Source organism: Hemicordylus capensis, chromosome 1 (genome assembly GCF_027244095.1).
Source record: "Hemicordylus capensis ecotype Gifberg chromosome 1, rHemCap1.1.pri, whole genome shotgun sequence".
Lineage (NCBI taxonomy): Eukaryota > Metazoa > Chordata > Lepidosauria > Squamata > Cordylidae > Hemicordylus > Hemicordylus capensis.
Genome location: NC_069657.1, coordinates 117633365 through 117660177, shown reverse-complemented (window position 1 = coordinate 117660177; position 26813 = coordinate 117633365). Strand labels below are relative to the sequence as shown.

At 42.5% G+C, this 26813-nt stretch overlaps 2 protein-coding genes across 12 annotated transcripts in view; one reads left to right on the top strand and one right to left on the bottom strand.

The window, feature by feature from the left end:
- The window catches only part of AMPD3 (adenosine monophosphate deaminase 3), a 74307-nt gene extending 66073 nt beyond the window's left edge, over positions 1-8234 (top strand). For all 9 annotated transcript variants that reach the window (XM_053252324.1, XM_053252278.1, XM_053252287.1 and 6 more), the window contains 4 exons: positions 527-647; positions 2888-3061; positions 3642-3752; positions 4325-8234. In XM_053252324.1, the coding sequence (XP_053108299.1) occupies positions 527-647; positions 2888-3061; positions 3642-3752; positions 4325-4501 (583 nt within the window). In that variant the 3' untranslated portion in view covers positions 4502-8234. The remainder of the gene's footprint in view (positions 1-526; positions 648-2887; positions 3062-3641; positions 3753-4324) is intronic.
- A 1924-nt stretch (positions 8235-10158) lies between these two features.
- RNF141 (ring finger protein 141) overlaps positions 10159-26813 on the bottom strand; it is a 31562-nt gene continuing 14907 nt past the window's right edge. For all 3 annotated transcript variants that reach the window (XM_053252388.1, XM_053252398.1, XM_053252378.1), the window contains 2 exons: positions 25948-26055; positions 10159-14290 (listed from right to left, as the gene is read on the bottom strand). In XM_053252388.1, coding sequence (XP_053108363.1) covers positions 14140-14290; positions 25948-26055 — 259 coding nt within the window. In that variant the 3' untranslated portion in view covers positions 10159-14139. The remainder of the gene's footprint in view (positions 14291-25947; positions 26056-26813) is intronic.

Genomic DNA, 26813 nt, shown 5'->3' with positions numbered 1-26813 from the left:
GGCTTTAAACAAACAACAACAACAAAAATGGAAAGCAGCCCCACCATTTTAAGAACATTTTCTTGTATGTAAAATCAATTTATCTTCAAACAGTATACTCTTCTCTAGCAGATGCTTTCTCCTGAAGGAGAAAATTTAGCAGATGGGAACTGACTTTCAATCCAGTCTAGTGATTTTCGATTCCATTTGATTTGTTTGGAAATGAAGGATAGGTTCAGTGGAAAATTCAGCAGCCATGCCTCTCCTCCCTTGCATTGTTTTTTCAGAGCTGCCAATGCTGAATCAAGGCTAGTGACACAACTGTGCTACTGCTAAGGGAGGAAAAATGCCCCATTGCCCATACAAATAACAGTCTACCATCTAAGTCATTTTTTGACCTGAGGTGAATTACTTCTCCTCCTGCTCATTGCTTGTCTATCTAAGGGGTGTTGTGAGCTAAAATAATGAACATTGTTACGACTACCGAGGAACTAAGAAGTGTGAATGCACCCTAGCAAATTTTAAAATTGGTGTTACTATTTTACAGGGAAAGAGGCATGAGCACCTTTCTGTTTCGACCTCATTGTGGAGAAGCTGGATCTATCACTCACTTGGTGTCGTCCTTTTTGACTGCTGACAATATTTCTCATGGATTACTCTTGAAGAAGGTGCAGTGCTCTGCCATTTACATATAACATTAAATTTAGATTGGGTATGACAATAGATATGAGAAAAGATCATAGATCTCCTCTAGTTTTGTCCTGCATGTATATACAAGCATGTTACCCTTAGTACATTGTCATTTAATGCATCTAGAGACATTTCTGTCTTCTAAACATGACTATGGAAAGACAACAAAGAGAGCCAGAGTGGTGCAGTGGTTAGAGCGCTGGACTAGGACCGGGGAGACCCGAGTTCAAATCCCCATTCAGCCATGAAACTAGCTGGGTGACTCTGGGCCAGTCGCTTCTCTCTCAGCCCAACCTACTTCACAGGGTTGTTGTGAGGAGAAACTCAAGTATGTAGTACACCGCTCTGGGCTCCTTGGAGGAAGAGCAGGATATAAATGTAATCATCATCAATCATCATCATCATCAGGAGTCATAAACATATTGGGCACAATCCTATGTGTACTACTTGGGAAAAACTCCCATTGAACTCACTAGGATTTATTCCTGAATAAATATGCATAAGGTTGAACTGCTCCATTTGTTTGAATCGGAGAGCTAAGGATGTGCTTTATCAATGGGATTAAGGGCCAAACTATACATTACTTTTGAATCCATGTGTGTGTGTTTCATTTTAAAATAGCAACTGCAGGGAAGATTGGGATTAGGACAATTGCATGTGGGGAATGGGTTAAACCTTGGCCCCTGCATTGTGACCCCAACAGAAGCTGGCATCCTCTGCAGCAGGGATGCACCTGAGCTGATTCGGCACCTCCTCTAGGAAGTGCTGAACCTGCTTGGGTGCCAGCATTCAAACCAGTTCGGCAGGGCAGGAAGTGGTTCCCTTAAAAAGGAAGTCAGCAGCCCCTTGCTTGCCGGCTGCCTTTCCGCTGGCGGCACCCGCTCTCCAAATGGTCACGCACAGCATGCATTCTGGCATACGCTGCAGATGGCATGCACGCTGGCAGTGTGCGTGCTGATGCTGCACAGAGGCTGCAGGGAACAGTGCCGCAGCCATTTGGAGAGCGGGTTCTGCTGGTGGGAAAGTGGCAGGGTGGCCAGCGAGCAGGTAAGGAGATGCTTACCTCCTTTTTAAGTGAATGGCTGCCCAAGCGGTTCATGCACATTCCTAACCTATAATCTGTTTACCCTGAGAGGCAAGGTAATATTAGTACCAAGAGCAACTTCTCTCCAAGAGCAGATAGCAGCTTGCGGGGCAGCAACTTTTGTTGCAACCACAATGCTGAATTGTTGAGACCACAGCTGGGCAGGGTTAAATGCCCTGCCCAATGCTGTAATCCCAGTCCTGACTCCTGCCCACCCCCATAGCTGCTATTTTAAAAGGAAAAGCACAAACACAAGTGCAAACTATGCGTTTAAAGTTTATCATTTGGCCCTATTAGAAGAGCTTAAGTGTGACTGAATTGGGTTTGTTGTGTTTACAGCAAATGTCCACTGGGTGTCAGGTTTGGGTCAATATAATTTTGATACCAGTAGTTTTTAATTTAGAAATTTTAGATTATACTGGAAGAATGAAACTTTGTGCCCATTAGTGAGCCTTTTCAAACTCTTGTATTTATAGCAATAAATGCCCACAGTGGTGGGGCATCTAGATGCCTTTTTCTGAGAGGACTCCCTTTGCTGTAAGAATATAACTCCCTAGCACTTAAACAGCAATTTTCTCTTCCTCATGAGTTGGCAACATTTTGGTCCTCTTTCTTAATGTATCAATTGCTCCTGAGCTCTATTTCTAAGCTTTCCACCACCTTCCTGGACTTCAGGGCATGTCTAAAAACACACATTCTGCAATGAGGAAAATGCAATTTCAGTTTTATATATACCATGTTCTGGTCATAGAATGTGAAGCACTCATGTGGTCAGTGTGGGAAATGTTGGCCTGTCGGAGTGGAATTGTACTACATTTGCAATGCATCTGTTACTGACAGCAAAAGACCATATACATTTCCCACACCAGTTAAAGCTAAATTATTCTTAACACAATTCTTCCTTCATCTTTTTTAAAAAAATGCCCAATGAGTTTGTTTATAATAGACTAGCGTAAAACATACAAAATGATGACAAATGCGGCTAACTTTATGCAAGGAGGAAAGGAAAAGTTAAACATTTCCAAGTCATCATTACTGAAGCTGAGCAGTTTCCATTTCCTCTGACTGGATATCTTCTTTCCTGTTATCTCTTGGTACCAATGAATAATGACTTTCTGTGTTGTTTTTGTACAGAGTCCAGTTCTCCAGTATCTTTATTATCTTGCACAAATTCCCATTGCCATGTCCCCTCTTAGCAACAACAGCTTATTTCTGGAGTACTCAAAAAGCCCACTACGGGAATTTCTACATAAGGGGCTCCTTGTTTCTCTGTCTACAGATGACCCTATGCAATTCCACTATACAAAGGTAATTTGTATAAAGATGATTTTAGAAGTTCATTGCATTTCAAATTCAATTATTCAAATGACTGTTCGAGTCAACTCAAAATAAAGAGTCCAACAATGTGCCTCTTTACTTTGAAGCAAGTCTCACTGTGTTCAGTGTAGTTTTAAATCTTATGTGTGAAAGACTGTAGTCAGTCTAATCACCAGTTGTTCTGGGTTTCAGTCCTGAGTGCGTGTCTGTCTGTCTGTCTGTCTGTCTGTCTGTCTCTCCTCTCCCTCACTCCTCATATATATGATACATGGCCATATATTTATGGATATGGTCTATATATAGATGGCATCTGAAGCATTTTTGTGTAGTCTGCTAGTCTTTAGGGAATTGCATCTCTGTGTTAGGAAACAAGAAGCAACAAACTTCTAGCTTTTATGAGTTCAGAGATGTCTGAATATGTGCATACCCAAAGTGGTTTGAAGCCCGAACAATTTTTGACTCTTGAGATTATTCGATAATCATTGGACACTTGTCTCTACTGAATTTACTTAGGAGTACGTGAATGTACTGTATTTATTTAACTAGTAAATCATATTTTTTATATTTGAAGGAAGCACTTATGGAGGAGTATGCCATAGCTGCTCAAGTGTGGAAACTAAGCACTTGTGACCTGTGTGAAATAGCAAGAAACAGTGTACTACAAAGCGGTTTGTCAGATAAGGTAAACTTGGTTTGCTGAAGTGTTGTGCTTTATCTGTGCTCTTTTCATGCAGATGTATGTGGTTTACAGCAGGAATGCAAGACTCCCAAGAACTAGATAGCAAAATGTTACATACAAGGAAGTGGTTAATTAATACACTTGTTGAACAGAAAGCCACAGCTCTGTCATTCCGACTCCCGTGATGAGTTCCTACACACAAACAGCTTGTTGAACATGGGCAGCTACTACCGGGACTCAGGGAGCCATTTAAAGCAGCCCTCACATGGCAGACACTTTGTGTGAACAATATCTCAGAATGTGGCATTCAAAATGTTTGTGGCAATGTCCTCTTAGTGTTCCTAGTGCACAGGTTGTTTGCAGAAGAAGTGAGATTGGTTCAGAGTCTGTAGATCTCAGTATTATCACATGATTCCCATCTATTCCTACTAATGCTGGATTGATTCCCTCTATGGTGGCCTTTTGTTTGTTTGATGGGCAGGGAAGTGGCTCTTTCCAAACCAAGCTACTAATGTATTTTTATGTGTCTTTAAAAATCAAACTAATTGACTTCTTTAAATGTTTTCTCTTTTTAGGAAAAACAGAAATTTTTAGGAGTAAATTATTGCAATGAAGGCCCTGAGGGAAACAACATCCGAAAGACAAACGTTGCACAGATTCGGATGGCTTTCCGGTATGAGACCCTGTGCAATGAGTTGAGTTTCCTGGCCGATGCAATGAAGACAGAAGAAATTACTGCACTGTCCAAATAGTCACAGCTCCAAAATCATGACACTGCTGAAACTGTCAGGACAGAAGTGTACGAACATAAGAAAGAACTTGAACGTCTGCAGGAGAGAGCACTGTCTGGTGATCAGAACTCTCTCATGTTGCATCAGCTTTGTAGCAAAGGCAGTTTCCGCAAGCACCAAGCATAGATAAGACTGCTGTACATATTCAGATGCAGGCTCACAACTATAGTTATGCTGCATATGGCATTTACAAGTGCTCTCAATCATAATATTTACGGGCTTTGCACCTTGGATAGATAGTATTTTGCTTTGAAGTAAGAAACATGGGGACAGCAGCTTCTGGTAGCACACATGCACCTCTTTTGTCATGCCAGGTCTAACTGGCAGGCAAAAATCTATGGCACTTTAATCTCTGGTGTAACCAATTCTATATTATCCCCCTTTTTCCTGGATGATCTTTGGCAAGGACTGCAGTGATTTAAGGGAAGTAAACACACATGACCAAAGAGCTACTGCATGTTTTTCTCTGGTTGCATATTATTGGATCTATGAAGAAACATACTTGGTTTTTGTCTTCTCCCCTACTTAAAACTTATTAAGGTTGCCATCAGGATCATTGAGTTTGTAGTTTTATTGAATTTTTGTAATGGTATTTTGAAAACTGGCACACAAGTCCTAAATGTTTGTGCCAGATTACTACCATATTTTGAGATGAAGTGTGGTGGAGATGTTTGGACACTGTATCCTATCCTAATAGCTTTATTGCTGCTATAGCGAATCTTAGGGTTGTTATGTTGACTTCGTTTTGAATGTGCAACCTGGAAAATGAACACGATCTCTCTCTCTCTCTCTCTCTCTCAGCATGTGGTGGTAAATTCTAGGGACAAACTTACAAGATCAGTTACCTTGTGAGGAGAAAGTACTGTACTTCAGATCTTTGATATATCTGTTTTATTACATACAGGTATATTGGCAAGTAAGCAGGCACATTAATTGCAGTTTTAATCCTAAAGGTTTTGGCACCAAAGGTGGGGCCACATTGGGCAGAGGCTCAAGGGCCCACACCTACACAGGAGCCCACCCAGGATCTGCCCTGCCCTCCACCTGACTTGGTGGAGAAATGCCATGCAGATCACATATATCACGATTTATTTATTTTTTAAAATAATAGAGTCAGACTTTGTATTTTCTTATCTGTATGACTTATGCAGCCCTCACCAAACATTGGGCTTTCTCCCTGTGCCAGGTGATATTGCAGGGGCATTTGAGAGAAAGCTATTTGCCAGTGGGAGTGGGAGACCTAGGTGCTGCCACCAAATAGAGTTGCCATGCCCCTCAAAATTCTGGGTTTCACTCAGATTTTAAGCATCATACCCAGATTGCTTAGCCTACCCAGATTCGTCAGGATTTCAGCTTTTTGTTATTTGGTTTTTTAAAAATAAAAGCTAAGCTCTAGCCCTCGTAGAAGTGGAGGTATGGAGCAAAATGTGCCATCACTATTCTGCTCAAAAATCATTTTCAAGTCAATTTACATAATATGCAAATTAGGCACCTGGATTTGGAAAGCCAGAATATGGTGACCCTACCACCAAAGGCCTCCCCCTCTGAGGGTTGAGGAGGAGGAGGAGCGGGGGGGGGGGAACTAGAGCTTCTGCTGCTACCCACCCAATGAGCTATGAGGGGTGTGTATGTCTACACACCATTTGGAGGCCCATGTGCATTGGGGCACTGGCCTTAATAGCATCAAAGGCAAAACACACAGCCTTATAGCGCTCCCTTCCTCCTCCCCCAACTTCTACTTACAAGCAAATTCTAACACTCATATTCCTCTTTTCTCCATTTCAAAACTTCTTCTCCCTCAGATCAAAGTCAGAGCCTGTTTTTTGCTACCACCAAGGCTGGTATTTGTGGCAATCCCAGCCAACCTGGATTGCCCATTAATTAGCAATCATTATTAACCAACGCGAAAAATATTATTAACAGAAGTGGATGGTAACCTGATCTAAATTGTGCATGGCGATCACATTTTATTCTTGAAGTTTGAGATAGAAGCTTGGCCTAATCGGGTAAAGCTTATGTCTCAGCTAGCGAAAAAGGTAGCCAGTAATTTAAATTTGTATGATAGTAAACATATTTTGCAGAATTTGTATGACAAACCTTTTTATTTCTGGAATGAACAAGTTAGTATATTTTACTAAGGAATACCTTATTTATTTATTTTTTGGTCTTTGTCATTTCTTCATGGGATACAAGTACTACTCAGCTATTCACTTATGCAAAGGCAAACTGATGGTAGTGTGAAAGCTAGCTAGCTGGTCTGTTGCTGGTTAGGGATAACTTTGGCCTAGGACCTAGCTGCTTGAACATAGCTGTTTGTGTGGCTGTTGTTTGCATCAGTATGTGATGGTTCCAATTATTCTTGTGTAATAGTCATCTTAGTACTTTGCCCAAGTGCCTCATTGCAGAATGGAATGTATGGTGGTTAAGCATTAGGAGAGATGGATAAAAAGTAAATTCAACTTTGTCAAAGGCCTGTTCACAGCTGCAATTTGGTTGATAAAGCCAAGAAAATTATACAGCATTCCAATCATTTTTATTTCTTCCATATTGGCACCAAACAGTGGATAACTGTGAATGGATGACTTGCACCAGGCTCTGTACAACTGTGTTTTTAAACATGGTTGAGCAGATGCTCTGGTTTGATGAATGCAAGACTATTTTCAAGATGCTGAGTTCCATCCATAAACTATTACTTGCATGCAATGAGACTTGCTTCCAGATTCATTCGTCTTGACCCAGAGAGGGCAGTCCATGCAAGGAAGGAGGTGTTTCCTCTTTTGAACTGAGGAAACCTGTCCACAAAAAGGTTCTGTGAACACAGTTCCCATAGTTGGATCCAGCACCTAGAATTATGTGTCCAGCTGATGGAGGCAGTATTATCAGCTTTGATAATGCCAGTCAGTCACATGTCTGGAAGGGAGATGCAGTGATTGAATCAATGCTCTTCCCACAGGTGATCAGCATCATCAAAGCTGAGACTGCCAACTACTTGTTCTCTGTGTGTGCATGCACTGTATGCGATGTAGTTGTGGCAAGTGAAACTTTTGTGTTTGTGCAAGGGGAGGGACGGGCAATTTTTAGCAATCCCTCCTTCCATCTCAGCCTTCTATGATCTTGAAAATATGTCTCTGAGGAATCCTCAGGAACATATTTTCAGAGGGCATAAGGGACTGCAGGAGGGAGGGAGAGATCAATTAAAATTGCCCCATGCCCCACCCCTTGCATGAGCACAAGAGTTCCACTGACACAACTCCTAGTACAGATGCTACTCGTGGTCTTCAAATCAGAGCTAGTGCATCTAGGATCAGTCTCCTGGTTTTATATATGCACAAGACTGTTTGGAAATAGCTATCTTTACTCTTGAAGGTTTTTTTTAAACAGTTAAAGGTTTATATCTTTGCACTGATCACTGACAAGAATTTTTTTTAATATTATACACTTTGTTTCCTTTTGCTTTCTGTTGCTACAACTCTGCAATGATCAAACTGTACCACAGGGATAGTGATTTCTGTTCTCAGCCTGCATCTCCTGTTTTGTAATGTCTTATTGGCTTATAAACAAATTTAACATATACTCCACAGATAATTTATATTTTATGTTTTCAAATCCTACTTCAAACAACAAAAAATATGAATTTGTGGCAAACAGGAAATTCTGTTATGGAATTAAAAGTATGCATGCACTGGAAAACCTCTTTCAAGCTTCCCTTTGTCCTCTGTCATATGGCAGCTATGTACACAGCTAAAGGTTATGCACTTTATTGCTTTCAACTACTGGATAGTATGGTGTTCTCATAGCTGTTGTTATGAAATATAGTCATTACTTAGATTCTCTCCCCCCAATGCTGTTTGACCTAGCACTTAGGATTCTCTACACTTCATCCTTCTCACAACTCAGTGGGGTCATTAAGATTCCCCCCCCCCAGATAATTTGGATTTTTTAAAAACAAAGCTTGTAAGCCGTACAAAAAATTGATATCCCAGTTCTCCTGGGATAGTAGTCGTTATTAGGACACACATGATGTAGCCAGATCTCAACAACATTATGCGACACTAATGCTTATATGACACACCTGCTATTTTCTGTATACTTCACCTTTCTGAGAAACGTAGGAGGCTGTCTCATCTAAAACATCCGGTGCAGCATACTGGCTAGAAGGGTCCTAATTTTTTTATATATTTTTTTTACAATTGCAGCTTCTTGTTGAACTGAGGCAGCAGCTAGCAATACACTATCTAAACATTACTTTCTGTTAGATCAAGGTTTGGAGCAAATGAAAATGATCACTTTGAACAAGGAAATATTAGTACAAATTGATTCTTAAGAACTGGAAAGTATACTTTCCAAGATCAAAATGCTTAACTTCTTGAGTCCCATCTTATCTGGTATCCTTGTGATTTCAGATTGACCAAAGATTGGTCTCTGCACCCTGGGTTACGACATCAAACTTATGAGGTATTTTGGTAGCTGTTCCACAACCATAACATTTAACGCTGCCTCTGGAAAACTGCTAAAGGCTGAACATTTTCTTGAAGAGTAAGGCCTCATTACTGTAGCTAGCTTATGGGAACCTTGGCTGTTTTGAGGTGATAGTTTCAACTTTTATCAATTTTATTAATTGCTTTGGTTATTTATATAATGAGTTAACATATGATTTCCTTTCTTTGAGTTTAGGAAACCTAAAGGCCTAACACTACACTTGGTTTTGTGATTTCTTTGTGACATTCTTTAGAATCCTTCCTTCACTTGATTTATCTTCCCCCAAAAGCCAAGATGAATATTATCTTCTGACTTAAAGTGTTTTAGTTTATATACACATTTTCCTGACTGAAATGTTTGGAAATATGTAAATACTGTACTATAAAACATTTTTAAAAAACATCAGAAATATTGCTTTTATTCCCCTCCCCATTTTAACATACATCCAACAGGGTCAGTTATTTCCAATTTTTAGGAACACCTTTGAATAAGTATTATATACAGCAAGGAGTGGGGAAGTGTGGTGTTTTTAGTTAATCCATTCATTGATCCAGTTCAGCTTTTGAATGGTGCTTTAGTTTTATTCCAGTCCTGGAGTAGAGGCAGGATTAACAAACAGCCAGCAGCAAGAGCACTGAAGGCAGGCTGCACTTGCCTCTCTGTACATAATATCTGTCTCAAAACTATTAATATTCCTGATTCCACTCCACTGTCTTGTCCTTGCATACCACAACTCTTTCCTCTGGATTCTACAGGAAGAAAACAGAATACAGATCCAGTATAGCTGTGCTCCTCCATGCCAAACAACTGTCATCTGAAAGGAGTCACAGAACAAAAAGAATGTCCTGAAAACATGCTGTTCATTCATGTTGGCATCAAAGCTTATTAGCAAGATTGACATTCTTGATGCAAACAATGTGTACATCATATTCAATATGAGAATAGTTGGTTAACCATGCCATCTTCATAATTCACTGAACTTTAGTTGTGGCCTTGTTTGCTAGAGCATCAGTCCATCATTCATGAACATGGAACACATATGGAAATATTCTCTGTATACACACTTAAGCTCTCTTGGACAGATTTGGATCAGGACTCTTGATAGGAGGAAAGAAAACCCTTTATACATTGCAAAAGGATGAAGGAAATGCAAATATTTATTGAACAAAATTCATAGCAATATAATACATTGGAAGGCTTGCAGCTATTAACAGTTTTTATCAAACTTTAAAAAATATTCACATTAATGCCAAGAATTTAGGAATGCAAATATCCTGTGCTCTGAAGCAGTAATTCAACTCGTACTGAAACATAACTGACTTTTTAAAGATAGGTCTTTCTGCTATTATGATCAAGTTGAGTTTTCCTTTTCAGTTAGTACCATTTTATGTAATTAAATGCTATTTAATGTTTTCAGGGATATGTATGTTTATAACTTACAGCAGCCTTGTCATTTTTTCATGTGCCTGTTCGTGTGGAAAGTGTCCATCAATAGCCCATTGAAAAACACCCGAGTGGTAAATGGCATACTATGTTCACGAACATTCCTTCTCTTGTAGCCTCAAAGGGTTAGCAGCCCTTTAATGCTAGTAGAGGGAGGAGCAAAACTACAGTGTTGCAGAGGAAGGAGGGAACAATAGTGGAACTGATGAACTGAGAATTGGGTGAGCAACCACCTTCTAAATAATTTGCAAGGCTGACCTACAGTACATACATTATATACTTTACAAGGCACACATACATCACAGTACTTACACCACTGTGTGCATTTTAAATTAATGTAAGAGCTATACACACTATAAAATTTACATACATTTTCACTTTACACATATTTACAATCTTTGATGGTATTAGTGCCACAGTTGCAGGTGACCCTGTGCTTAAGTATATAATCTGGGGGATTTATTATTTATAGAGTCATAACTTTTCCCATCTGCTTTCTGTCTACCCAACTCAAAGTCTGGCACATAGGATTGTTGCCAGGATCACAACTTTTTTGAAGCCTGTCATGGAAAAAGGAAAAGCAGTGTGAGGATTAATGATCTGTAATGTTTGTGCTGCAATTCAAAAATGTGAAAGTTTTATATACCCAATATAAAACTTGAGTAGAGAAGGAATAATGACTTATTTTGTTTTAAATGCAGGTATTAAAATAACCAGAACTACTAGCACACCACCAATTTCAAATATTTTGTAAAAAAGATCAGTGGGCAACATCCAAACTAAATTAGTCATAATTAAACACTATTGAAATTAATAGGACTTAATAATTGAAGTAAATAAGACAAGGTACATTAATCATGACTAACCAGCCTGGATGCTGCATAGACACATTAATTTTACAAATGAGGAAATAGAAAAAACTTCATGTCCACTCTAATATGCTAGAAAGTCTATTTTAAAAGTCTAAACAACAGCAAGAAAACTATTCCCAAGTAAACAAATTCAAGATTACTTGCAGGCTAACACTAGAGTTCTATTTTTGTCTTGAGTATATAGGTTCAGTATTGGGACATATCTTACAATAAAGCTTTAGATATTAGTGAACCAGTCCAGACTTTGCAGAGAACTGTAATCTTAGTTCTGCATGGTGTTCACAAGCCTTTGGCTCATGCGCCGCCACCACTGCTCTGCATACTGGGGGAAGAAGTTTTAAACTTCCAGTCTTGGCCTTAATGGAGAGCAGGATTTGTTGTGATAACTGATCCCAGCAAGCCCTGGATTGTTCCAGCCAGATTTTATGAACAACTAGGATACAGAACTAGGCTTCAATAATAAATCCTTGTTCATAAACTGATTAGAACAAGCCAGGATTGGTTGGGTTTAGAGGAGTGATGTGGGCTTTCCAGAAAGTTTTGAATTGGAAAATTTCACAATGCCCTAAATACAGGCTCTGAGCATATTTGACTTGCATATTAAAAAACCCTAAAAAGTACCCCATGTTACTGTTATCTGCTATATAGACATGAAAAGGTTTTCTAATAACTGCAACTAACTGAACTGAAATATTTTATTAGGGAGAATTCAGTACAACATATTTAATGTGCTAATCTTAAAAAAAAATTCAAAGCTTTGTGAAAATTATATGTACTTCTAAAATTTAAATACAATACTTAAGTGTTATACAATGCACAGTAGTATTTCCACCTTCAAGCTCAGCAAAAGAAATGACACTGCTCTAAGAGCAAGATCCTGACTAATGCTGCATGAGGGGAAATAATGTTTTCCCATGCACAGTGGGGAGAGGCAATTTTCTGATTTCTGCCTCTCCTGCTGCTGTATCTGCAGGTTGTGGGGGATGTAGGAAAGAATCATCAAATTGTCCCCTCCCCTAGTTTCACAAGCAAAACATCCTTCCTATTGCAGTGTTAATCTGGATCCTGTTCTACATGTCTGCCTGAAGTCAAACCAAAACCAATTAGTTTTAGTTTTGCTTTAACTTGCAGTCCAAAGTTGAATAAGAGCATTAGTTTTAGTTTTGCTTTGCACAGCTCATCTGGTAAATGTATAACTTTGATTCTTTTTGTTTGTGTTGTTATTTATTTTGGTTTTATTTTACCCGTTTGCAAATCAACAGATGTGTGTGTCCATGCACGCACACATGCTCGTGACTTCCTAGGGATAATAATTTGAAACAAGTTAGAGTTTTGCAACTGCCCAGTTTGCCCAATATCATGTTGGTTTCCAGTCATTATTTTGTAGTTTCATAAAACTAAATTTTTAGGAATGGAAAAATTTCCACAAAAATATAATATGGAAAAGTTTCCACTCAGCATCTCTGGTTTGGACATAACAAAAATCTTGGTTTGTTCTAAACCAGAACTGGAAGTTTAAATCTTCCCCCTTGTGCATAAAGGGAGAAGGGGCACAAGAGCCCAAGGCTCATGGAGGTTATGTGGAACATTCTGGGCAACATCTGAGCTGGGCCATTACAAATCTGCAAGTAATGGTTTTAGCCTTAACGCACTTGTGAGACTTCTGTGAAGGTGGCAAACTATTTTACAATATATAAATATCCAGCAATCCAAAATGTGACAGTGAATGTTTCATGAAATATTTATTTATCCACCCTTCCAAGAAATAAAACCCAACTTCAAAACAAATTTCCTTAACACTGTAACTAGATATTTCAAACAAATACAATTAAAATGCAAATGTGGAAAAGGATGTTCCTGAGAACAAGAAGTACAGGCCTCAGGGTTACAGATTCTGTAAGTCATTAAAGCTATCATGATCCAAAAAGGCTCTCCTTCTTGTTACAGGAGAACATGGTGCATTTGTAGAAGGGAACTGAGCACCATTTTGGTGTGTGGGTTTTTTATTTTTTTATTTTAAATATTATAATGGTGTGGCTTAGAAAAACTAGAAAATTGAAGAAAGCCAGACTAAACATAAACAACTATTGTTCGGTACCTTAAGCCTCTTACTATGTGTAATCAAAAATTACTTTTAGTAACTTGTGATCAATATGCTATGGACACATTTAATAGAGAATGCATGCATGCCTTCATGGACTAGGAAGCTTTAAAGTCGTTTAAAGCAGCCTAGACAATTTACTCTCCCTGAAAAAATGCAAAAGCAAGTTTATCAAAATAATGTGCTATCGCATAAGTGTTTGGCTTAAAGCAAGATGTTACAGTTAGCACTGATTTATGTGACCATACTAAACATTAAGAGTGGCAATAGCTTACCACAAGGGGGCAAAAAGTTATTTCAGTTTTAGAGTGGGACCACAGTCATTCCTATTCATGTAATCAGGCACAGACATACTTGCATGAAGGAAGACTGCATGCGAAGACCACAGGCCTCAGTAGCTACCCTTCCTACTTTAGCAGTTTCTGCAATCCAGTGCAATGTTAACAAGCCAATACAGAAAAACAGTAAAGTAAAATACAAACTCTTCCAGTGTTTTATAAGATGTCTGAAACCTCTAAATATAATGTCTCTAAGTGTTATAGATCATTTAAATGAATATTCAATATTATAAATGGCTCAAACTAGTGGTCAGTTTTAAAGGGCACTGATATAGCTTATAGAAACCAATACAATGAGTAAACCAAAACACAGAAACAGTGAACATGTAATCTTGAAGTGTGTCAAAACTATGAACGTTGCTAGTCTCATGGCCTGTGGGGCTGGCCTGCTTCATCGACCATGTTGAGTATGTAGGTAGCAATATCTTCTTCTGTAGGTGCATCTGACACCACCCAAGAATCATTTGCTGCAGTCACCTGCAGACGACATATAGGGCAATTCCTGTGATGACCCCTCCTGTGTAAGAAGCCAGAGGAAATAAGTCAATATTGTCGGAGGCCTTTTGTACAGAAAATACCCTGACCACCTTTGCTCACACGGAACACTTCCAGATGGGATGTTTAGTCTGAGATTTTTACTTTGTTTACACACTCTGCACACAAGGGGGTTCACACATCATCATTCATCTGTTGCCAAACTGTATTTCCCTTGCACATAAATAGTCCATTTATCAAAGAAGAAAAATCCAACTTTTTTGGAATCATATAGCAGCAGAACAATCACTCATGTGGACCGTTGTCAGCGCTACTGCTCCTACTCCGAGAGATACATCCCCAGATACAAACAGGAAGTGTGAAAAGGGGAGAGGAAGTTTACTGGGCTCCAAAAAGTGCTCTCTACTGTGGTGTGGAAGGATGATTTATATACTGCTTTTCAACCAAAGTGGTTAACAGATATAAATAAATAAAATGGCTCCCTGTCCCCAAAGGGCCCACAATTTAAAAAGAAACAAAGGATAGACGCCAGCAACAGCCACTGGAGGGATCCTGTGCTGAGGCTGTATATGGCCAGTTGCTCTCCCCCTGCTCAATAAAGAGAATCACCACTTTAAAAATGTGCCTCTTTGCTCAGTTAGCAGGGGAAGGAGTGTTGCAATTCCACAGAACTACAAGGGGGAAAGCAATGATTGGCTTGTGCTACAAGGAGTCCAACTGGAAGTGTGCAGGGTATATGAGTAATGGGATTGTAGGGGGAAAGTTACAGTAGGCGAACTGCAGTGTCCTGTGCTAGGTCTAAAATAAGACATAATGCCTAAAATGTCTTCAACTCATGCCTAGCAGGTCTTTTCTTGAAAACTTGCAAGAAAGAAGATTCCACATTTTTTCCAGAGAAGAATGTTCTACTGAATTTATTTTGGAACTTTTCCAGAATTTAAATTAAACCCCCATCCTCCTGTAAGTTAAACATTTTGCTGCTCCTATCTCCAGTGAATAGGGTAAACAAAACTCAATGTGTTTGTATTAGGGATGTGCATGAATCGAGATTGTGCACCGATTTGAAGCTCGGATCGGGAACTTTTAAAAGTGAGAACAGGTCTGTACCTTCTCCTCTCCTGCTTGCCACAGAGGCAGCTTCCTGAGGTGGCAGCACACACCCCAGCACCCCTCACACAGCACCAGTACATACGTGGCCACTGAGCATGTGGCCACATGTGTGTTGGGGATGCGCTGCCTCTGCAGCAAGCAGTGGAGGAGCAGGTACGGACCTGTTCTCACTTTTAAAGGTGCCCAATTTGAGCTTCAAATCAGTGCACGAATCTCGATTTGTGCACAACCCTAATTTGTATCTTTTCCTCTCATAACTTTTAAAACAGTCTTTTAAAAGATTTTTTTCTAAGCCTGAATGGCTCAGGTCTGTCCGAGTTATCTTAGGGAGCACCTCCTTCTGCATGATCCCCACTGCACAATCCCCACCGGTAACTGAAGATGGAGGTCCACTGTGAGTTACCACCAGCATGTCTGGTGGCGACTCAAAGGTGGCCCTTCTCTGTAGCTGCTACTGGGCTGTGGAATGCACTCCCAGCAGAAATCTGTAATTTGAGCTCATTATTGGCCTTCAGGAGAACCCTTAAGACCTATCTGTTTGGCCTGGCCTTCCAAGGCTTTAAAAATTGTTTTAAATGTTTAATAATGGTTTCATGTTATTTTTATAGTTTTTGATTTTAACAGTTAATTGATTTTATTTCAATTTTAATGTAAACTGCCCTGAGCCTTTTTTGGAAGGGCGGTATAGAAATCAATCAATCAAAATAACATCAGTTGTACTATTGTGAATCCTGCTTAAGCTGCAGTGTCAAGAACTGAACACAGGCTCCTCACCAGTGCCACACAGTGTTCCCTCTAATTTTTATCATCTATGTGCAGAATGAGTTTTGTTCTGAGCGGAACATCTTTGTGAAGGATCATCTATCATCTGTGTGCCGTCTGGGTTTTGTATCAAGGCAGTCTGTGTGCACATGCATTCAGAGTGGGGCCTTACTAATTCAACCTCAGCAGGAACTAAAATTTACAGAATGCACATAAAAAAAAACTTGTGGGTGTGCACACATGCACATGCCTTAGAGGAAACACTGGTGCCACATAGACTGGTACTTTCCCTTCTAGTGACTGACACATCACCGATAAGGCAACTTAAAATAGCACTGCCCCTTTGTGCCACAGCAAAGTGCTGAATTATGCTCATTTTGCAATCCACCACAATGCCCCAAAACAAATGTAAGAATAGAGCCCCCCTGAATGCTTTTTATGAACATTTTATTCCAACAAGGTCTGAGATTCCCTGGATTCAATTCCATTTTCAATTGGAATTGGCAGTAGCATTTATCTCTGTACTCAAGGCAGATTAGCAGGTTATAAAAAAGACTTCAGTTATTTAAAAAACTTCAGTTATTAAAAAAACAGGCATAACAAAATTCTAGCCTTTAGTTCCTAAAAGCCAGATTACATAAAACTTTTGTCCAGTTGACCATTTGATAAAGCTTATCTTAGACTGGGATCAAGATAGGGCAGAGGCCAGAATTTAGTCAAAGAGCACACGCTTTGCATGATAAAGATTCCAGGTTCAATTCTCAACACTAGAAAAATATATCTTGGATAATGGAGAAAGAAAAAACCTCTGCTTGAGACTCTGAAGAACTGCTGCTAGTTGTAGAAGACAATACTAGTCTAGTTGAATCAATCGTCAGATTCTGTATCAGACTGTTTCATATTTTCAAGTTAAATTTGCTTTGTACCACAGATAGAACAGTGAATGGTTCCTGGTCCACAGTGTAGAACCTCTCTACAGTAAGCCAAGTGACAGTGGCTGATATTCCTCACAGTGCAATGACAAAGCAGCGTTGCAGAGAGGTTGGAAACTAGCTGCGTTTCTTCCTTCTTTTGAGGCCCAGCAGCAGCTGAGGAGCAATTTTTGTTGTTCTCTTTTCCCTTCTATAGGATTATTCACTTGCAGGGCCTCAGGGACACATTCCTGCAAGTGAATAGTCTTTTTGGAGAGTGAAGAGAACAGTAAAAATTGCTTTCCCTGTCTGCTGCTCCTAGGCTGTGGAAAAAGGAAAGCTAGTTTCCAGTCTCTTTTTGCCTCCATAGGGCTGCTTCTGTTGTTGTAGCACTATGGGAAATGTCAGTCATAATTCCTTACTTACTTGAAGCAAAGTTTTGTATGTTTCTACTCAAAACTAGGGATGTGCTATCTCTCAGTCTAATCTATCTAACAGGGCTGTTGTAAGGAAAAGATGAGGGGTGAGAGGAGAACGATATATGCCACCCTGAGTTCCTTGAAGGAATGATGCAACAGAAAGGTAAAAAAAAAAAAAAGAAAGAAACATTTTACTTTTTCTATCAATGCACTCATTATTTATGTTAACTGTATTTTAAAGAGGTGCCGATACTGGTAAGCAAAAAGAAAAACAGGTTGCTCACCTGTAACTGATGATCTGGTAGAGATCCGTCAACATCCATAAGTATGGGTTCTGCGCCTGTGCAGAGACCACGCGGTAGCTATGCCACAGCTTGCCGGGGCATCCAAGCCACGCCCACACGCTGGCGCGTGCTATTTAAGGGCTGGTTGGACGCCATCTTCCTCAGTTCTTGGACGACCGCCGATTTGAAGACGACGATCCGAGAGTACAGGTGAGTTCCTTGAAGTTCCAACGAATAGAAGCAAAGATGATGGGCGAGGCCGCACAAGCATACGCAAACCAGATTAGCTCTACTGCAGAGGGGAGGACGGGAGGGTCTTATGGATGTCGACGGATCTCTACCAGATCATCAGTTACAGGTGAGCAACCTGTTTATCTGGAGCGAGATCTGTCGAGATCCATAAGTATGGGTGTTTAGCCAGCTCCAAGAGGAGGAGGGCAGTAGAGGCTATTGTAACACCCTTTTAAGGACACTTTTCCCAAAGCTCGCCTCTGCCGCAGAGCGTATATCCAGTGCGTAGTGTTTTACAAAAGGTACTTCTGAGGACCAGGTAGCAGCTTTGCAGATGTCTTTGAAGGAGATTCCGGAGAGGTGTGCGGCCGAGGAAGCGTAGGTGCGAGTTGAGTGGGCCTTGATGGCTTCAGGTGGAGACTTGCCTTGTATGCGGTAAGTGAGTTTGATGAGCTCGACCAACCATGATGATAAGCGTTGGCGGGAGATGTTGGTGCCCTTCTTAGGGCCCTTGTAGGCTATGAACAGGCGGGTCGTGGAGCGAAAGTCTTTTGTTCGATCAAGGTAATATAACAAGGCCCTCCGGACGTCCAAGGCGTGCATGGAGCGTTCCCGTGCGGAGGAGGGAGCTCTGAAGAACGTGGGGAGGATAATATCTTGATTTAGGTGGAAGTCCGAGACCACCTTGGGTAGGAATGTTGGATCTAGTCTCATCAGGACCTTATCTGGGAAGAATCTGGTGTAAGGTGGATCTGTCCGTAATGCAGTAAGCTCGCTTACCCTTCTGGCAGTAGTGATGGCCACCAAGAATGCAGTCTTTAAGGAGACCAGCTTCAGAGGGGCCGATGCCATGGGTTCGAAAGGGCGTTCTGTGAGGGATGAGAGGACGAGGGATATGCTCCAAGGTTGCACAGGAGTTTTGACAGGTGGGAAAACGTTTGATAGGCCCTTAAGGAATGCCTTGCTCTGCGGGTGAGAGAACAGTGTCTTTCCGTCGCTGCCTGGGTGCTTCGAGGAGAGGGCCGCCAGGTGTACCTTCAAGGACACGTTGGAGAGGCCTTGGGACTTTAGGGAAGTGAGGTACAACAAAACGTCATGAATGGAAGCGCGTCTGGGTAGAAAACCTCGTGTTCTAGCATAGATTCGGAATCTGCACCACTTACTATCATAATTTCGCCTGGTGGAAGGCTTACGTTGGTTTAGGAGAATGTTGTCTAATGTCCAATTCGCCAAGCGGTGAGACGGAGGATCTGTACATCTGGATTTAGGACGTTTCCGTTGTCTTGAGACAGCAGGTCTGGAATCTGAGGCAGGTGAGAGTAGCAACCGTTCGACAGTCTGAGTACTCGCGGAAACCAGGGCTGTCGGGGCCACCATGGTGTCACCAGTATTCCCGATGTTGGGGTGGACAGTAGTCGGGCAACTACGCGGTTGAGCAGGGGATGGGAAGGGAACATGTATGGTTTTTCTCTCGCCCAATCCAGTTGAAAGGCATCCCCTAGGGACAGGGGTCGTGGCCTGCTCTCGAGCAAAAACGGACACACTTGGAGTTCTCGGCCGTCGCGAAGAGATCTATGGTAGGGTATAGCCAATGATGAAATAGGGTAGTGATACAATCCAACCTCAGGGACCATTCGTGGTGGCGTTCCTCGAGGAACACTCGGCTGAGGTCGTCTGCTAGGACGTTGTGCAGGCCCTTTATGTGAATTGCTAGGGGAGAAATGTGGTGACGGATACACCAATGTCACAGTTGAGCACTTAGGGCACACAAGCTGCGTGACACTGTACCCCCTTGACGGTTTATGTATGCTAGAGCCGTCGTATTGTCGATTTGAATTTGAACCACTTGGTCCTGGAGTAGGGGTAGGAATGCTTGGAGAGCTTGAAAAACAGCTAAGAGTTCCAGGAAATTGATGTGAAGGTGGGTTTGCGTTGAGGACCACCGACCCTGCACCCGATGACCATCGCAGTGTGCTCCCCAACCTATGAGGGAGGCATCTGTTGTGAGCGATGCTGTGGGAGTTGGTGTTTGGAACGGCACACCGCTCAAGAGGTGAGTTGGCGTAGCCCACCACGTCAAAGTGCGGAGGATCTGAGGTGGTAACTCCAGCAGCTTCTCTGGGTTTTCTGTATGAGGATGGAATACTGATAGGAACCATAGCTGGAGCTTTCAGAGCTTCAATCTCGTGAACGGAACTACAGCCGCGCATGATGCCATGAGGCCTAGGAGGCGTTGTATGAGGTGGGCAGGCTGTTTGGGATGGCCCTGAAATAGGGATATTGATTCCTGAATTGTCAGGAAGCGATCCTGAGGTAGGTATGCCCTTTGAGTAACAGTGTCCAGGACTGCCCCTATGAATTGCAGTCGTTGTAATGGTTCCAAGTTTGATTTCTTCCAATTTACTTGGAGTCCGAGGTCTCGGAGAAGATGGAGCACATACTGGATCTGGGAAAGTAACTGTTTTCTTTCACCTGAGGCCAGAAGCCAGTCGTCTAGGTATGGGTACACCGCAATGCCCTTGGTTCTGAGGTAAGCAACCACAACAGCCATACATTTTGTAAAGACTCGGGCAGCGGTGCACAGTCAGAATAGCAATACGTTGTATTGGTATACTCGATCTCCTACTGTAAAGCGGAGAAATTTCCTGTGGTTGTCTCTGATGGCGATGTGGAAATAGGCATCTTTCAGATCCAGGGTTGCCAGCCACCGCTCGTCCTGAAGGAGAGGGAGAATCTCTTGCAACCCCATCATTCGAAATTTCCTTACTTTCACATATTTGTTGAGTTGACGGAGATCCATGATGGGACGGAGGCCGCCATCCTTTTTTGGGATCTGGAAATAGTGGGAGTAGAATCCTTCCCGCCGTTGTGCCCACGGAATCTGGGTGATGGCACCCTTTTGTCATAGCTCCTGCACCTTGTTCAGTAACGTTTCCGAGGGAGGAGTGATTTTCATCCCCTTGTAACCTGGCAGTGTCTTGAACTCTATTGCGTAACCTGATGATACGATCTTCAAGACCCACCGGTCCGATGTTATGTTGCGCCATGCAGGGGCATGGCTTGCCAATCTGGTGGTGATGTGTGGCTCTTGAGGTAACGCCCCTGCAGGCAGGGAAGGGGAGTAGGTGGGATTCCGTGGGCTGACCAAAGTTTCAAAGACGCTTCGGGGCGTCAAGGGGCTTAGGCTTTTGGGATTTAGAGTACTTGCCCTTGTTAGCGTAAGAGCGCTTTCCATAGGAGGAGTAGGGCTTTCTGAAATCGCGCCGATCTTGTTGGCGGAAGGTAGTGCGTTGTCTGTTTGTGAAGGAGCGATTCTTATAACTGTATGTGGAGGTAGAGGCCGTTGTTGTGAATGTCCTGGCCGTAAATTTCGATTTTTTAAAGTTGTTCCATGGTTGTATCTGTGGATTGGCTGAAAAGTCCTGTCCCATTGAAAGCGAGGCCCTCAATCTTATCTCTCATGTCGGTCTGTAGGCCGGTGGAGCGGAGCCAGGCATGACGTCGAAACATCACCGACGCCGTGAGTGATCGGGATTCGGATTCAGCTAGATGTTTAGCGATGCTGAGCTGCTGTCGCGTCAAATCCGCCGACTTATCAAGGGTCTGGTCGAACTTCTTTCTGAAGTCCTCTAGAGACAGAGATTGTAAGTCGATACGGAAGGACTCCCATATGCTGTGTGCATACTTTGCAGTGCACGCTGCATAATTAGCGATTTTGATTGAGAGGCAGGAAGTGGAATAGACTTTCCTGCCTATTATGTCCAATTTTCTGCCTTCCTTTTCAGGTGGGGTTGAATACCGACGACCCGATTTCGAGGTGGCCGCACAATCCACTACAAGGGAATTCGGGAGTGGATGTTTCAAAAGGTAAGTGTTGTCTATGTCTTGAATGCGGTACAAACTTTCAAGGCGTTTACTTGTAGGAGTGGAGGTGTGAAGGTTCTCCCACGCGCACTTTGCTGCTCTAGTAATAACCAGGAGCATAGGGAGTGCTATTGGTTGTGATCGCTGTGTCTGTGACATGAAATTGTATATTGGATCATCGATCGCAGCTTGGTTGGATCGGACATTGAGGCCGAGAGATTCTGCCATGGTCCGTACATGTTTATGATAAGAACGCATCTCCTCACTCGGCGAAACATAGGACGATGGTGGCACATCAGCTGGTGGGTCGATCTCGTCTTCGACATCGAACTCGAAATCCGAAGAGCCATAATGGTCCGATTCCGAGCGTGATGGGGATCGGAGAGGTGCCATCTGTGTATCGGCGGTGACCGTTCGGGGAGAGCGGGAGAGACGAGTTTGGGTGCCAATGGAACAAAGTTGAGGAGGCTTCATTTGTGTGGCTTGTGGTGTTAAGCGGACCCGTGGGGTCTGGGAGGCCTTTGTCGACATCAAAGGTAACTTAGGTATCGATATGGGCTGAACTGGCTTCCAAGATCGTAGCGGGGCGTCCTCGTACGGCGCGGCCGGAGACGTGTTGCCCGTACCATCTACTGCGTGGACCATCACCGATTGGTGAAGGAAACCACAGGAGTGCCATGAAGTACAATTCTGAAGGTGGACCACAGAGAGCGTAGTATCCGTCGACAAAACCGGGGCATTCGGGTGAGCAGTGGACGCCGGGAACCTGGTAAACGTCGAAGGAGTCGGTGTCGTAGAAGCCGAGTCCAGCATAGAAAGCAGTGTTTGCTCAGCGGAAGCCTCGGCGTCGATAGGTGCCTCAGTGGCGATGTCGACAGTGGAAGCTGGGCGGCTTGGTGAGACTGCCGTAGACGCGGAGACTCGAGGTGTGTGTAAGGTCGATGTCGAAGGTCCAGGCTGTATGCTTGGTGAAGCAGGAGCAGAGGAAACCGCTGGTGTTGGCGCTGGTGAGAGCGATCTAGCCCTCGGTAACTGGTAGGACGGCATCGATAGCGGGAGCGAATCGCTCGTCGGTGAAATTGCCGGCTGTGCGGTTGTTTGAGCCGTCGATGGAGGCGATGGAGTCTCAGTGAGGTCAACGGTTTTTTGGCGCTTTGTCGGCACCGGAGAGTCCGAGGGCGCGTCTCTATGCTTGGATTTGTGATGTTTGGACGTCAGGTGCGTTGAGCGATGCTTCCGTGTCGGCTCCGATGTCGATGTTGAAGGCGGAGCTGTCGACACTGAGACCGTGATCGGGGCTAGGCTTTTGGGGGCCCGCGATCGATGAGCGGTCGACGTCGAGGGAGACGTCATCGACTTCGAAGAGGGCGATTTCTGGGCCGTTGTCGAACGCATAGGGATGGTTGATGAGGGGCCCAATACATCGTCATAGATAGCTGCCCTCAGTCGTAGCGCCCGATTTTTGCGAGTTTTTTTTGAAAAAGACAAATTCTGCAAGTGGAGACATTATGTTGCTCTCCCAAGCAAAGAAGACAGAGGTCATGGAGGTCTTTAGAGGGAAGTTTAGCATTACATCCCTCACACCTTTTAAAGGTTTTCTTTTCGTCCGACATGATGGGATGCGCAAGTGGGTAGTCAGGGCCGGTCCGGGTCGGAGAAATGCCAGGGGATACACGGAAGACGGAAAATACAGGTTGAAACAATTTACCAGAGAACGTCAGCCAGTCCGAAGTCATACACGAAGAGAATCAGTCCGTTAGGTTAAACTCAGAGGAAGAATCCGACAAGAGGCGGTAGACCGGAGTCTGAACGCGAAGGCGGTTGGAAAAGAACTGAGGAAGATGGCGTCCAACCAGCCCTTAAATAGCACGCACCAGCGTGTGGGCGTGGCTTGGACGCCCCGGCAAGCTGTCGCATAGCTACCGCGTGGTCTCTGCGCAGGCGCAGAACCCATACTTATGGATCTCGACGGATCTCGCTCCAGATCATCATTTGATTTGAGACAAGTATTTACACACGGTGACAAATGTGTTGGTACCCATCCACGAAAAAAGAAGAACCCACAATTGTCTCTGAAATAACTTGAAAGTGACAAACATAATTGGCACCCATCATTGTTTATTCCACAGTTAACAAAAATCAGACTTTGCTTTAGAGTTTTGATGCAACAGACTATTTCAAATAACAACACAAATGAAAATGGCATGGACAAAAATGATGGGACCCTTAAGCTAATATTTTGTTGCACAACCTTTAGAGGCAATCACTGCAAACAAGCGATTCCTGTAGATCTCAGTGAGACTTCTGCACCTGTCAACAGGTAGTTTGGCCCACTCTTCCTGAGCAAACTGCTCCAGCTGTGTCAGGTTTGAAGGGTGCCTTCTCCAGACTGCATGTTTCAGTTCTTTCCATAGATGTTCGATAGGATTCCAATCAGGGCTCATAGAAGGCCACTTCAGAATAAATAGTCCAATGTCTTGTTCTTGGCCATTCTTGGGTGCTTTTAGCTGTGTGTTTTGGGTCATTATCCTGTTGGAGTATCCATGACCTGCTACTGAGACAGAACTTTCTGACACTGGGCAGTACGTTTCACTCTAGAATGTCTTGATAGTCTTGAGATTTCATTGTTCCCTGCACAGACTCAAGGCACCCCATGCCAAACACAGAAAAGCAACCCCAAAACATAACCGAGCCTCCTCCATGTTTCACAGTAGGTATGGTGTTCTTTTCTTTGAAAGCTTCATTTTTTCGTCTGTGGACATAGAGCTGATGTGACTTGCCCAAAAACTCCAGTTTTGTCTCATCTGTCCAAAGGACATTCTCCCAGAAGCATGGTGGCTTGTCAACCACCCTGAGACCTTGGGTTGGGGCGGTATAAAAATTGCACTAAATAAATAAATAAATATGCATTTTAGCAAATTCCAGTCTGGCTTTTTGATGTTTTTCTTTCAACAGTGGAGTCCTCCTGGATCTTCTTTCATTGAGCCCACTGTCACTCAAAAAGCGACGGATGGTGCAATCAGACACTGATGGACCTTGACCTTGAAGTTTAGCTTGTAGCTCTTTGGAAGTTGTCGTTGGCTTTTTGTCTACCATTCTCACTATCCTTCTGCCCATACTGGGGTTGATTTTCCTCTTGCAGCTGCGTCCAGGCAGGTTGGCTACAGTCCCATGGATCTTGAACCTTAATAATATTTGCAGCTGTTGTCACAGGAATATCAAACTGTTTGGAGATGGTCTTATAGCCTTTGCCTTTAACATGCTTGTCTATAATTTTCTTTCTGATCTCCTCAGAGAACTCTCTCCTTTGCTTTCGCTGGTTCATGTTCATTGTGGGACACACGATGATACCAAACAGCAGAGTGACTACTTTTCTCCATTTAAATAGGCTGAATGACTGATTGCACGATTGGAGACATGTGTGATACTAATTAAAGAAAACAGCTAATTTGAAAAATCACTCTAATCCAATTATTTATGATCTTTTCTCAGGGTACCAACAAATGTGTCCAGGTCACTTTAGAATATCTTTGTAGAATAAGCAATACTTTATCTCTTTTCACACTTGAATTGCTTTACTTGGTGACATATCAAAGGCATGCAGCTATACATGGGACAATTGCTTTTCATTTAATCACTTTTCAGGAGGCATAAAACACTTTTTTCAATGAGCTGTAAGGGTACCAACAAATTTGTCCACGTGTGTAACTGAAAAAGTTAATTATGCTTCTTTTCAAGCAGCTGTGCATGCCACTTAATAATTGGCCAGACATCTGCCCTGGTGATGTTCCCCTTTGCAATGATGGAGACTTATCAGACTAAGAAGGGAAATGTCCACCAGCTTTCTTGATTAAATTTACTTTGCTTGTTGCTCTGGCAAAGTACATTCCATGCACAATACACTTATGACCAGTGTTTCCTGGTTAAGGGCAACAAGGCAAGGCCAGGTATGCATTTTTCTCCTGTTTCAATGAAAGATGCAACAATTTTCATTCCTACCAAATACCTTTGTAGTATATTATTCTAGGGAAATCAGTCAAATGGATTACAGACCATTTCATGATACAATGCAGTCAAAACCATTGTTGGGTATCTTACCATTTATCCATGCATTTCTGACAGAAGCTGTGCGCACATGGCAGAATCAGATCAGCCCGTCCATCCATACAGATGCAACATTCTTCTTCATCAGTCAACTGTTTTACCCTACAATACAGACAGTAATATTATTTGCAAGCATGACAGAGTAGAATAGATTTAAACCCTTAGAATATTTCTTTTGTAAAGCATTCTACTATTTCTTGTGAATGTTTTTGCTTCATAAGTTGCTTCATAATCCACACTTACAACCAACAACTTTATTATTCCTCCTAATATAAAGTAGATTTAATTGCCATGACCCAATTGCAAGGAAAAGGATACTCTGTGTGCAAAACAGCTGCTCTGCATATACAAATCAAAGAGGAGACTTCTGAGCATTAAAAAAGAGAGAGAGCATCCTCCACTGATGGGGAGAACAGATTCATGCTCCATCTTCACATGTGGGGAGCGGGTTAGAATTCATGTGGGTGACACACCTTTGATCTCTGTACACAAACACTTGTTTCTGATGTGTGCAATGCACTTCTGAACAGAGACAGATGGCTCTGCACTTGGCCTCTGAGTGCCTGCTTCTGACAACTTCCACACATGGAACTAAAGATGTGTGGCTTGTGACCATTTCCAAATTGGGATCAAAATGTTTGCAAGTGACAGGCTTACCAAGTCACTAGCGCTAAACAAGCCCTGCAGTCCTTTCCCCAGGCATGGGCAGCCTCCAAGAGGTCACCTGTAATATAAGAAACTCTGAGCAGTTTACATCCAATTTCACAACATTTCCATGACTGAAGTCAGAAAGGGACACAATCAGATCCTAGACTGGGCGATTCTTGACCATCCTGCTCCCAGAAATGGAAAGGTGAGTT